Source organism: Dasypus novemcinctus, chromosome 21, assembly GCF_030445035.2.
Source record: "Dasypus novemcinctus isolate mDasNov1 chromosome 21, mDasNov1.1.hap2, whole genome shotgun sequence".
Lineage (NCBI taxonomy): Eukaryota > Metazoa > Chordata > Mammalia > Cingulata > Dasypodidae > Dasypus > Dasypus novemcinctus.
The window spans coordinates 31,923,809-31,937,759 of NC_080693.1; the positions used below are offsets into that span (position 1 = coordinate 31,923,809).

General features: G+C 39.6%; 1 protein-coding gene across 2 annotated transcripts in view; it reads left to right on the forward strand.

Annotated features, from left to right (window-relative positions):
- Window positions 1–13,951, forward strand: part of SMYD4 (SET and MYND domain containing 4) — a 54,050-nt gene that overhangs the window by 20,969 nt on the left and 19,130 nt on the right. For both annotated transcript variants that reach the window (XM_058283085.2, XM_058283086.2), the window contains exons 4-5: window positions 4,220–4,309; window positions 5,695–6,856. In XM_058283085.2, coding sequence (XP_058139068.1) covers window positions 4,220–4,309; window positions 5,695–6,856 — 1,252 coding nt within the window. The remainder of the gene's footprint in view (window positions 1–4,219; window positions 4,310–5,694; window positions 6,857–13,951) is intronic.

Below are 13,951 nucleotides of genomic sequence, written 5' to 3' on the forward strand. Positions count from 1 at the left end.
ACTTTAAATTAATAAAACCTAGTTTGACTAGTACCAACCTAGTTTCAGTACTATATAAACTCTCTACTCCTACATATCTTCATCTCTCCCCCTTTATATTATTATTGGCTCAGATTACATCTTTCTACATTGTTTTCCCATTAATAGTTTTAAAATATTATTTTACATATTTGCCTGTTAATTCATATGGGGGTGGGGGATGCGGTCACAAACCAAAGGTACAATAATACAGGATTTTATAGTTACCTATGTAGTTACTTTTACCATTGCTCTTTGTATCTCTTATGGCTTCAGGTTACTGTCTAGTGTCTTTTTATTTCAGCTTGAAGAACCCGCATTAGCATTTCTTAAAGCATAGGTCTTCTGGTAATGAGCTTTTTTGTTTATCTGTAAAGGTCTTAATTTCTCCTTCATTTTTGAAAGATAATTTGTCAGATAGGAATTCTTAGTTGACAGGTTTTTTTCCCCTTTAAGGACTTTAAATATTCTATCTCACTGTCTTCTGGCTTCCTTGGTTTCTGATGAGAAATCCACTGTTAATCTTATTGGGGAATCCCTTGAATGTGACAAGTTTCTACTCTCTTACCACTTTCAAAATCCATTTTGACAACTTCCCTATAATGTGTCTTGGTAAAGATATCTTAGAGTCTGCTCTGCTAGGAGTTCATTGAGCTTCCTGAATGTGTATATTCATGTCTTTTCATCATATTTGAGAATTTTTTTACCATTATTTCTTCAAATGCTTTTTCCACTCTTTCTTCCTATCTTTTTATTTTGGGACTCCAATGAGGCATATATTGGTGTCCACACATCCTTTGAGCTCTGTTTATTTTTTTCTTTCTCCTCCTCACATTAGATAATGTCAATTGTCTTCAAGTTCACTGAGTTTTTCTTCCTGTTCAAATCTATTATTGAATCTGTCTGGTGAGTTTTTCAATTACCATACTTTGCGGCTCCAAAATTTCTGTTCGGTTCCTTTTTATAATTTCTATCTATGTATTTTGTTCAGACAATGTGTTCCTAGTTTTTTGTTTTTTTTTCTTACTTATTTGTGTATGGATTTCTTTAGCTCTTCAAACATACTTAAGACAGTTGGTTTAAAATCTTTGATTAGGGAAGCAGATGTGGTTCAAGCAATTGGGTATGCACCTATCACATGAGAAGTCATAAATAAAATAAATCTTTAAAGTCTTTGACTAATAGTTCCAATGTATGAACTTCCTAAGGGGTAGTTTCTAGCTAATTATTTTTTCCTGTTGATGACCGTACTTTCCTGTTTATTGGTGTGTTTTGTAATTTTTTATTGAAAACTGGACATTTTGCGTATTATGTTGTTATAACTCTGGAAATCTAGTCTCCCAGTCCTCTGGAATTGCTAGGTGATGTTGTTGTTGTTGTTTGGGTGGGCTTGAGTCATCAGTATGTGGCTTTTCCAAACTATTTTTGCTCCCGAAAATGGAAAGAGAGAGAGAAAGAGAGAGAAGAGGTTCTGCCTCTTTAAGACTCCTCTGCTGCTATTGGGATAATGGCTGCCCTCCAAGCCAGCCCTCCAGCCATCTGAAGCAGGATCAATGATCAGTCTACACAACTCTGGATATTTGAGGACTGGTCTTTATATCCCACACTGGCACCAGCAAGCTGTCCCAGGAGCCTGCGCTGCAGTCCACGTTGCTGCCTGCCGTTAAGATGGGAAATGGGGGATTGTTGCTGCTGCACCAAGGGTGAAAATTCACAGATATTTACTGCTCTTCCCTGGCTGCTGTATCCATGTTGCTCTAGACTCCAGAGTTTCAAAATAGTTGTTAGACAGCTCCTGCTAGTTCAATAGTTGTTTTGGTGGAGGAACTCATTCTTGGAGCTTCCTACCCTGTCATCTTCCCACCCTGTCATCTTCCCACAATCCTCATCCCTATTTATTTTTGAATAGGAAACATGTTCACATAGATAGGATTAAAAAGATACAGGAGTATACAGTGGGGAGTGGATGTGGCTTGAGCAGTTGAGCTCCTGCCTTCCACATGGGAGGTCTCAGATTTGATTCCTGGTGCCTCCTGAAAATAAAATAAAGTAAAAAAACAAACAATAAGCAAAACAAATGAGAAAACCAACTCAGGGAAGCTGATGTGACTCTGGTTGAGCATCAGCTTCCCACATACAAGGTCCTGGGTTCAATCTCTGACCCCCAATACCTAAAAAAAAAAAAAAGAGTGTATAGTGAAGTCTATTTCCCCTGTCCCCTAAGAACTAGTTTCCTATCCCTAGAAGCTACCACTGTTAAATATATCCTTCCAGAGATATTTCATGCATATGCAAATACAAAATCTTATCCCACACAGACACACACTCTTCTTTTTACATAAATGATAGCATTGTATATACAACATTTTGCACCATGCTTTTTTCACTTAATATCTTGAAAACCATTCCATATCAGAACATAAAGAACTTCCTCATTCTTTTTATGGCTGTGTGGTAGTCCATTATATGGATGTATCCAAATTTATTTAACCAGTGTCCTATTGATAACATGTAAGTTGTTTCCTATCTTTTGCTATTTCAAGCAATTCTGTGTTGAGAAACTTTGCACTTATATCATTTTGCACATATCTGTAGTCTAAATGTTTGCATCTGTAGGATAAATTCCTAGAAGAGGAATTGCTAGGTCAATGGCATATATGTATTTATAATTCTTATGTATATTACTAATTTACTCTCCATAATCATGGGCTCAATTTGCCCTCCCACTAGCAACATATGAGACTGTCCATTATCCTAGCCCTTAGTCAACTCAGTCTGCTATCCATTTTATTTTTCTCTGTCAATCTAATAGGTAAAAAATGGTCTCAGTAGAGTTTTAATTTTGTATTTCACTGATTAAGGATGAGCATTTTTATATGTTTAAGAGGCATTTGTACTTTCCGTAAGAATTATCTATCATATCATTTGCTTATTTGCCTGTTGGTTGTCATTATTGATTTGTAGGAACTCTTGATATAAAGTAAAGAAATTAGCCCTTTGTCTGTGATGAGTTGCAACTATTTTTTCCAATTTTATGTTTGTTTCTTGATATTGCTTTTATTGTTTTTTGCTGTGAATTTTTATTTTTATGTGGCCAAATTTATTAACCTTTTCTTTTGTATCTTCTGGGTTTTGTGTCATAGTTAAAAAGGGATTCCTCACTCAAACATTACTTTAAACTCTTCCTATATTTTTTTCTTGTGCTCTTATGGTTTCATTTTTTTGCATTAAGACCAATCTATTTGGAGTTTATACCAATGAAAAATTTATCATATAGAAAGCCAAAGTAATTTTTCTCAGTGGCTACCTGCTTGTCCTACCATTTTTATTGAATAATCCTTCCTTTTTCTCCAGTGATTTGAGATGCCACCTGTATGACTAATATTAATCCTTGCCAATTTGAAGGGAGAAAGAAATGTATCCTTTGTTTTCATTTTCATGTGTTTGGCTCTCCATATTAATTGTTTTCTACATATTGATTAACTATTTGTACTTCTTTTACAAATTCCAATTTGTGCCATTTGCCCTTTGTTATATGTAGGATTATGCTTTCAAATATTTTCCTCAGTTTTCACAAACATTCATTGTTTTTTGTGTCATGCTGGTGATGTTTCTTCAAATTTTTTAATATGTTTTCCTTACTGGTATCCTACCTTTTCAGGTGTTTAGAAATGAAACTGAAGCAGCTGAAGCACAGAGATTTAGTAACTTTTCCCAATTTCAGGCAGTCTTTAGTAGTACATGAATACCTGAAAAAAAAAAACAACCTTAAAGACGCTAGATTAGGGAAGCAGATGTGGCTCAAGTGATTGGACTTCCATCTTCCATATGGGAGGACCCCGGTTTGATCCCCAGGACCTCCTGGTAAAAGCATGCCTGTGTGGCGAGCCAGGCTGTGCCACAAGCCACGCAGCAAGATGATAATGCACCAAAACAGAGACAAAAGGAGAGTCAAGGTGAGACGCAACAGAAGCCAGGAACTGAGGTGGCACAAGTGACAGGGAGCCTCTCTCCACATCAGAGGTCCCCGGCATTGAATCCCAGTGAATCCTGAGGAGAAAATGAGAAGATAAAAAGAAAAAAGAAACAGACGTAGAAGATCACACAGCAAATGGACAGACAGCAAGAACAGCATTGGGGCGGGGCAAGGGGGAAGACCCTAGATTCCATTTATACTTTTAACCCATTCATTGTTTTACAGGGAGTGTCACATTCAAGGCCTAACACTGAGGACATTTCACTGTGTTATGCCAATCGCTCTGCAGCCCTCTTCCACCTGGGTCAGTATGAAGTGAGTATCAGGATGCCTGGGGTTATTTGAGGGCTCTGCAGGGATTTCACGTGAGGACTGGCCCTTCATCTCTGCTTCTCCCTTAGAACACTAAATTAAACCATACGGCAACTGGTTGAAGTGGAAGCACATTGGTATTCACCCAAACTTGTTCTTCCTCCTGACTCATTTCACCTTTCACAGGTGATCATGCAGAGCAGTGTTGGTTGACCAGAAAGTTATGATACGTTCCACAGGACCATCAATTGTATCCAGTAGGTCAGCATTCTCAGTGTGGAGATCATTTCTGAGATATGTTGCTAATAATAATTCAGGTTCTGAGTATTTGCAAATTGTTTGCTTAGGTTTTTTTTTAAGACCATGTTCAGAATTATCCCTACAATAATATAGTTAAACCTCAATATGTTTTTTTTGGGTGACAAAATAAATGGCATACCGAAATGTCTGTGTATGCTTATCAGGGAATATTTGAGTGTATATTTGAGGGAATATTGAGTATATTTGAGTGGCTTTCTTCTCATACCCTAATTGTGCCAAGAGAAATAAATATTGAGAATTGTGTCAGTGAAGTTTTTAAACCAGGAAGTAGCCAAAATCAAATTTATATTTCAGGAAGATAACTCCAAGGTATTGTCAATTTGTAATAAAGAGGTCAAAAGGCAATCTCTAAATTACCATTCTGTTGTTTCCGTAGAAATTCAAATTATACCCTAGAGTTTAGAACTATTTGAATAGCCACAGATTTATACTCTTTACCTTTAGGACTGAAAAAGAGATCAAAGAATCTAACTGTGGGTCCTAAGCAAGAAAGTCCTGGATTAATGAGGGACTGTTATTAGAAAAATTTGTAAAACATTTAACCTTTTATAACTTTCCTATGTTGGTTGTTTCTATTTCTCTTATAATAATGATTCATGAACGCTTATAATATTCTAGGCACTCTTTTGAGTACTTTAGACATATCTTGTTTCATCCTCTGAACAACTTTATGAGATGTTATCCCTGTTTTTCCAATGAGAAGACCAAGTCACTGAGAAATTGTCACTTGCTCAAGGTTATATAGCTAGTAAGAGGCAGCACCAATATTTGAATGCAGGTCTATTTGACTTCAAAGTCTGTCCTCTTACCATACTACTTCTTATCTGTAAGACTTTTTTTTCCTTTAAAAACAGAAAATTTTCATATGACAATTAATATCCTCAACAAATATTACTAATCATCAATTAAAAGATCACTCAGAACATGACTTAAAGAAATAAGAATGTGGTTGTAATTGCTCCATTTTTAATAATCCTTAGATTTCCTATAGATTCTTTGAAAGATACTCAGTAGACATTGAAGAGCAGGAACTAAGGGTCATTTTGGGATTTCCTTTCTGGTTTCAGACATGTCTTAAAGACATTCTCAGAGCACAGATGCACGGGTGTCCAGAAAGACTGCAACCCAAGATGATGTTGCGTAAGGCAGAGTGTCTGGTGACCCTGGGGAGGCTACAGGAGGCAAGCCAGACCATCAGTGATCTTGAAAGTCACTTTGCTGCCAAACCAACCCTAGCAACTTCCAACTTTCAAATTCTTCAGAGAAACCTCAGTCATTTGAAAATCAAGGTCCAAGAAAAGCAGACTCTCACAGAAACCTTCCCAGCAGCTCTAACCAAAGCATTTAAGGATATGGACCTGAAGGAAGAGAATGAAAAAATTTCCAGTGCTTCATCATCTGTCAGCTTATGCACAGACCCTTTAAAAGGCCGTTATCTGATTGCCACAAAAGATATTCTCCCAGGAGAGCTCCTGGTGAAGGAGGACGCTTTTGTGAGTGTCCTTAACCCAGGAGAAATGTCACAACTACATCATGGCCTAGAGAGCAAGTGGGATACCAGAGTCACCAACGGGGACTTCCACTGTCACCGATGTTTAAAGCACACTGTGGCCACTGTTCCCTGTGATGGATGCAGCTATGCCAAGTATTGCAGCCAAGAGTGTATGCAGCAGGCCTGGGAGCTCTATCATAGTACAGAATGTGCTCTAGGGGGGCTGCTTCTCACACTGGGTGTCTTCTGCCATATTGCCCTGAGATCGACTCTTTTAGCTAGATTTGAGGATGTTGGCAGAGTCATAAGGAAGCTTTGTGGTGAGATTAGTAACAAAGACTCTTATTTACCTGAAAGCAAGAATCAGGACAAAACACTCAATTTTGACCTTGGAGAGAATGAAGAAAATGGTAAAATAGTTGAGACTACAATTCCTGGGTGTAATATTAATGGGAAGTATGAAAATAATTATAATGCCATCTTCAATCTTTTACCCCATACTGAAAACCATAGCCCAGAGCACAAATTCCTCTGTGCCTTAAGTGTTGCTGTACTGTGCAGCCAGCTAGAAGCAGCCGGCTTTCAGGCCCTCATGCCAGCTCTGAAATCCTCTAAGCTGAAAGCAGCAGTGGCTCCTGTGTGGTCTCCAGAGCTGAATATGTGGGGAGTGGCCATGCTGAGACACATGTTACAGCTGCAATGTAATGCTCAAGCAATAACCACCATACAGCAGACAGGTAAGAAGAAACTTTTTTTTTTTTTTGCCTTACAGTATTGTCCTTGATGTGGGCGATGTTTGGGGGAGAAAGAATAATAAAGGAGTAGCATTCAAACAAATGGGTGGGCTAATAGGAAAACACAGCTGTCTTGTATTAGTATTATGCCATTGAGAAGCTATGTAACCATCCATTCTACCTCAGTATTCTCATTCATAAAATAGGTAGCTTAACCCCACCTAACTTTACAGCAGGAGTTCTTAACCTGTTTTGTTCCATAGACCCTTTTGCCAGTCAGGTGAAAACCACAGACCCCTTACTAAGTCCACACTATACTGTGTATTATTTAATAAATGTATCACACCTGCACCAACACGTCTCTACAAGAATAATGTTTCTTTAAAATTTCAATTCAAGCTCACAGACCCCTTGTTAAGAATCCCTGCTTTACAGAGCTGTGAGGTGGACATATGTTTGTAAAAACAAATACCTTAAAACATGAAAAGCACTATTGTTGAGTTTTTTTATTGCAAAGGATTCAAACAGTAATACAAGATTTATTAGAAGGATGCATGCATAGGAATCCAGGGAAAGCTAAATAGTTTTTACCTTAGAAAAAGCAGGAACAATAGTCTGCAGTGCAGGCTGCAGAAAGAGCAGAGTCTGGAGTTGAGTAAGCTACCAGACTCCTAACTCACTCCTGTGACTCAGCTGCTCTCTGTCTCTTCTGTTGTTCCCAACTGTCAAATGTTTTCTATTCTTCTGTTTTAAATTTCCGAAAGAGGAATCCGACCCCCCATAATACACCATACGCTGTTGGCCAGCCTGTGCGTGGGCTGTGCTTCGGTCAGGTGGCCAACTCAGTCCATCCAGGGCCACCTCTAGACACAGACCAGGCTAGCCCTGCGTTCCTGGACCGGGTTCTATAGAAAAGGCTGTTGAAGCTAGATGAGGAGGTCAGATGTGCCCAGCAGCGTGACAAATGTCTCTAGTATAACAGTTTTGACAAACAGATACAACTATTATTAGGAAAGAAGTAATGCTCCTAGTTCTTCTATTATATGATCTCCATTTTAGAAGAAAATGTCCATCGATTCAGTTTCTTACACTTAATTTTCTCGTTAACTCTGTTAAAGAGGGAACTAAGTGTTACCTAAACCCAGGATTTGTAGACATATTAATATAAATTTGGCTCAACTAACTAAACATGCTTAGCTTTTTTGATCTTTTCTCATTAGGTAATCTAGAATTTTGCCAAGATTTTTTCGTGTTTTTCTCTTTAATTTGTATTCAGCTGGCCAAATTTTAGGGTGTGTAGGTATCGCAACAGAGGTGCTGCTAAGTGAGACTCTCTTCCCCATCCTTGAAACACATGGAACATCCAAAAATTGCACTGACCTCCTCCCATCATACTGCCAAATTACATTGCAAATTAGTCTTTGTTTTCTTCTGTCTTCTTTTGTTTCTTTGAGCCTTGCTATCTTCTAAAATACATCTATTGAGTGTTTTTACAGAATTATGTTTGCCCATGGGTATATTCACTTGTATTTTGTTCTGTATTTCTGAATATAAAACTATAATATGTGGGGCTTCTAGATAATAATGACAGAAAGTTACCCACTCTTGATTCTATTATCTGTCTTGCTTTTGAAAGACTACATAGAACATGCAAAAAAGATACAAATTTTGGTAGCCCTGGAAACTATTGTTCAGGCAGACAATAGCAGTGACCATTAACTAAAGCATGGCTGAATCCTTGAGGCAGAATAGTAGAGCCAGGTGGACAAAAGAAGAGTTTTGCATCTACTTTCCTCCATTGGCCTGCCCCTAACAGTAACAGGATCTTAACCTTAATTTTTTTTGCTCTATGTGCATGAAGTTTCATTACAGTTCATTTTTTATTTGCATAGTGAATTTGGATGAATTTTCTCACAATTTGTTAAGAGTGAATTTTTGGATAGTAAGAGTATAGATAACCAGGAAACCTGTATTTTCTATGGCTAATAAGGACTAGAAGACTAGACACATGGCATAATAGGTGTACAGCTAACTGTGTGATCAAAAGGGGATTGGAGACTTTGACTTAATCTACAAGATTCTAATTTTTATGCATGATCTATCATATTCATGCGATATTTTAAAAAATATCTACATTAAAAAACGCTACAAGGGAAGCGAATGTGGCTTAAACAGTTGAGCGCCCACCTCCCACATGGGAGGTCCCAGGTTAGGTTCCCTGTGCCTCCTGAAAAAGAAAAAGCAAAACAACAAGCAAAACAAATAATAAGACCAACTCAGGGGAGCCAGTGTGGCTCAGTAGTTGAGTGCCATCTTCCCACATACAAGGTCCCGGGTTCATTCACCAGTACCTAAAATACAAAACAAACAAATAAAAAAAAACACTTAAAGCAAAATGCCAAAATTTTCACAGTGATTAATTCTGAAAGTGGAAATAGGGTGATTGCTATTTTTTTCTTTGAAATTTTCCATGTGAGTTCTTGAAAACTTTCCAGGAACAGATTGTTTCTAAACTGCATAAACTGTTCCAGAGCATAGGGAAAAACTAGAACTCTTACCCACTCATTTTACAAAGCCAAGAAAAAAGTTATTCTCACTTTTGAATATAGATGTAGAAATCCTGAATCAATCATTGTCGTCATATCCAGCAGTTCATTAAAAGAATAACAATATATGACCACCTCGGGTTTGTTCCAGGAATGCAAGAGTATTTTAATGTGGAAGGATGTAAAAGAAAGCTTGAATAAGTACAGAGACATGCCTTGTTCTTAGATGGAAAGACTGAAAAAGTAGAAAAACTTTGTACAGGCAATTTCAAACAAAATCACAATTGGATTTTTTTGGAACTTGACAATGATTCTAAAGTTTATCTTGAATAAGTGGGTGCAATAACCTGTTTTATTTGAGAGAGAGAAAGAGAACTAAAGGGGCCTAGTACTATCAGATTTCGTACCAGCATTAAAACTACAATAATTAAAAACAATGTGGTACTGCTCTGACAGCTCTCAAAAAAGTGTTAGATTCTTTCTTCAAATCATTAAAAAGTTAAATATTAAAAAACTAAAACTGTATATGGAGAAGGGGGTATATGGGAACTCTGTACTTCATACACGATTTTTCTGTAAACCTATAGCTACTCTAAACTTTTTTAATTTTTAATTTTTAAAAAATTAAAAAAATAGAAACAAAATAATTAAAACATACAAATATTAATATTTACAAAAAGATTAGTGAACATTTAACCTCAGAATAGGAAAGGCCTTTTTAGGCATGTAATACTAGATTTAGGTAATTAAAAGATAGCTATATCTAACTATCTAAATATCAAACATCAGGGAAGCGGACTTGGCCCAGTGGTTAGGGCAACCGTCTACCACATGGGAGGTCCGCGGTTCAAACCCCAGGCCTCCTTGACCGTGTGGAGCTGGCCCATGCCCAGTGCTGATGCACACAAGGAGTGCCGTGCCACACGGGGGTGCCCCCCACGTAGCAGAGCCCCACTCGCAAGGAGTGCACCCCATAAGGAGAGCCACCCAGCGTGAAAGAAAGTTCAGCCTGCCCAAGAATGGCGCCGCACACACGGAGAGCTGACACAGCAAGATGACGCAACAAAAAGAAACGCAGATTCCCGTGCCGCTGACAACAGCAGAAGCAGACAAAGAAGAACACGCAGCAAATGGACACAAAGAACAGACAACTGTGGGGGCGGGGGGGAAGGGGAGAGAAATAAATAAAATAAATAAATATCAAACATCAAAAACACCGTACTGGGTAAAGAATATAGAGGTTGCAGGTGAAAGAGATCCTTGAAGGAGTAAAAACATTGGACTGGGAGGCAGAAGACCTGGGTTCCCATTCTGGATGTGCCACTTACTCTTTGTATGAACTTGGTCAAGATACAAAACCCATGTATGTCTAAGTGTTCTCATATTGTAATGAGGGGACTAGATGAGCGTCTGGGGTAGCTTGTTTGCAAAGTTGCTGCAACATTTTCTCCCATCCCTATGTGTGCCCCTTTGCTTTTTCTCCCATCAAGAAGTGGGGTCTGTTTCCTAGTCCTGTGACTTGCTTTAACTGAAATGCCATAGAAGTGACACTCTGTGACTTTTGACTTGAAGCTTTAAGAGGCCTTATAGCTTCTTTGCTATCCTCCATAAGTGATGTTGTGGCAATGTGAACAAGCCTGGGGCCGGCAGCCTTGAGGATGTGCCAGGTGCATGCAGTCACATGAGCCATCTCAGGTAAGTCCAGCAGAACTCCTTGACTGAGCCCAGCGAAAATCGCTGACCCACAGAAATGTGAGCAGATAAAGTAGTTACTGTCTTAACACCCCCCAAAAAAAACATAAACAAAAATTAAAATGTGAATGGCAAAATGAGTGAACATTTCTAGAAGCACACAACTCTTAAAGTCAACTTTTAAAATTATGTATAGTAATGAAAATGTTGTAAAATTGGATTGTAGGGAAGCAGATTTGGCTCAACTGATAGAGCATCCATCTACCACATGGGAGGTCCAGAGTTCAAACCTAGGGCCTTCTGACCCATGTGATGAGCTAGCCCATGCACAGTGCTGATGTGCACAAGGAGTGCCCTGCCACACAAGGGTGTCCCCCACGTTGGGGAGACCTACGTGCAAGGAGTGTGCCCCATAAGGAGAGCTGCCCTGCGCGAAAAAGAGCATCCTGCCCAGGAGTAGCACCACACACACAGAGAGCTGATGCAGCAAGATGATGCAACAAAGAGACAGATTCCCAGTGCTGCTCACAAGAATGCAAGCAGACACAGAACACACAGCTAATGGACACAGACAGCAGACAAGGGGGGGTGGGGGGGAAGGGAGAGAAAAAAAATTGGACTGTTGTGGTGATTGTACAACTATATAAATTTCCTAAAAACCATTGAATTACGGGCTTAAAATGGATGAATAAAAAGTAAAGTTTTTAAAAAGTAAAAAGTAAATTATATCTCAGTAAAGGTGATAAAAATACATGCAAACAGACACTTTATTAAAGTAGTAATAAAATTGACAAATTCATGTCTGAACCTTCTCTGGTTGGGGAGTGGATATGGCTCAAGCTGTTAAGCACCTGCTTTCCACATAGGAGGTCCTGGGTTAGGTTCCTGGTGCCTCCTGAAAAATATAAAATAAACCCAGGAAGCAGCTGTGGCTCAATCAGTTGGGCTCCCGTCTACCATATGAGAGGCCCTGGGTTTGCGTCCCGGGGCCTCCTTGTGAAGGCAGGCTCACCCGCATGCTCTGGAGCACCGCCCAGCCTGCAGATGCCGTGGAGCGCCACCTGCCCTGCAAGTGCCACAGAGTGCTGCCAGCCCGCAAGCACCGCAGAGAGCCAACTCAGCAAGGTGATGCAACAAAAAGGGAGACGAGCAAAAAAAAAAAAAAAAGCACACTAAGAGCACACAGTGAGCAAACACAGAGAGCAGACAGCAAGCAAGCCTCAAGATGGGGAGGAGAAATAAATAAAAATAAATACAGACACAGAAGAATGCACAGCAAATGGACATAGAGAGCAGAAAGCATGCAAAAAGCCCACAAAGGAAAGAAAAAAAAAGCCACAAAGGGGGGATAATTTTTTTAAAAATTAGAAAAAAATAAACCCTCTCTAGTAATTAAAACAAGATACCCTTTCTTTTTTTACCTATCAGCATTTTAAAAATTATTAATATTATATGTATCACAAGTTAGGGTATAAAGAAATGGCCACTTTTCATGCACACCTTTTCATACATTTTAGCCCTGTAATTCCACTTCCAGCAATTTATCCTAAAACATAATCAGGGGAAAGCAGATGTGGCTCGAGCAGTTAAACTCCCGCCTACGATGTGGGAGGTCCCAGTTCCATTCCCAGTGCCTCCTGAAGAAGACAAGCAAGACAGTGAGCTGGTGCTACAGGCTGGCACAACAAGCAGGCACGGCGAGCTGGCACAAGATGATGCAACTAAAGAGACACAAAGAGGAGAGACAATGAGAGACACAACAGGAGCAGAGAGCTGAGGTGGCTCAAGCAATTGAGTGCCTCTTTCCCACATAGGAGGTCCCAGGTTTGGTTCCTGGTGCCTCCTAAAGAGAAGACAAGTAGACATAAAGAGCACAGAAAACAGACACAGAGAGCAGACAGCAAGTGCAAACAATGAGGGGCGGGGGAGGGAATAAATAAAATAAATCTTAAAAAAAAAAGACTGAAGAATTTTCATAGTGATATATAAAGATTCCCATCAAGAACTGGGTAGCCATATCTGAAAAAAAGAAGACCCCTATCTCACAACGTATACAAAAATTAACTCAAAATCAATCAAGGACTTAAATATAAAAACAACCACCATAAACTCCTAGAAGAAAATGTAAGAAAACATCTTCAAGATCTTGTGATAGGTGATAGTTTCTTAAACCTTACACCTAAAGCACAAGCAACAAAAGAAAAAATAGATAAATGGGACATCCTCAAAATTCAACACTTTTGTACCTCAAAGGACTTTGTCAAAAGGGTGAAAAGGCAGCCAACTCAATAAGAGAAAATATTTGGCAATCGTTTCTGATAAGGGATTTTTTTAATTTTTTAAAATTTTTATTTATTTCTCTCCCCTTCCCCCCCAGTTGTCTGCTCTCTGTGTCCATTCACCGTGTGTTCTTCTGTGTCCGCTTGTATTCCTGTCAGCGGCACCTTGAATCTGTGTCTCATTTTGTTGCGTCATCTTGCTGCATCAGCTCTCCGTGTGTGCGGTGCTATTCCTGGGCAGGCTGCACTTTCTTAGCTCTGAGCGGCTCTCCTCACGGGGTGCACTCCTTGTGCATGGGGCTCCCCTAGGCGTGGGACACTCCTGTGTGGCACAGCACTCCCTGAGCGTATCAGCACTGCCTGTAGGCCAGCTCATCACATGGGTTAGGAGGCCCTGGCTGATAAGAGTTTAATAGTCGGGAAACGGACTTTGGCCCAGTGGTTAGGGCGTCCGTCTACCACATGGGAGGTCCGCGGTTCAAACCCCGGGCCTCCTTGACCCGTGTGGAGCTGGCCATGCGCAGTGCTGATGCGCGCAAGGAGTGCCGTGCCACGCAAGGATGTCCCCAGCGTGGGGGAGC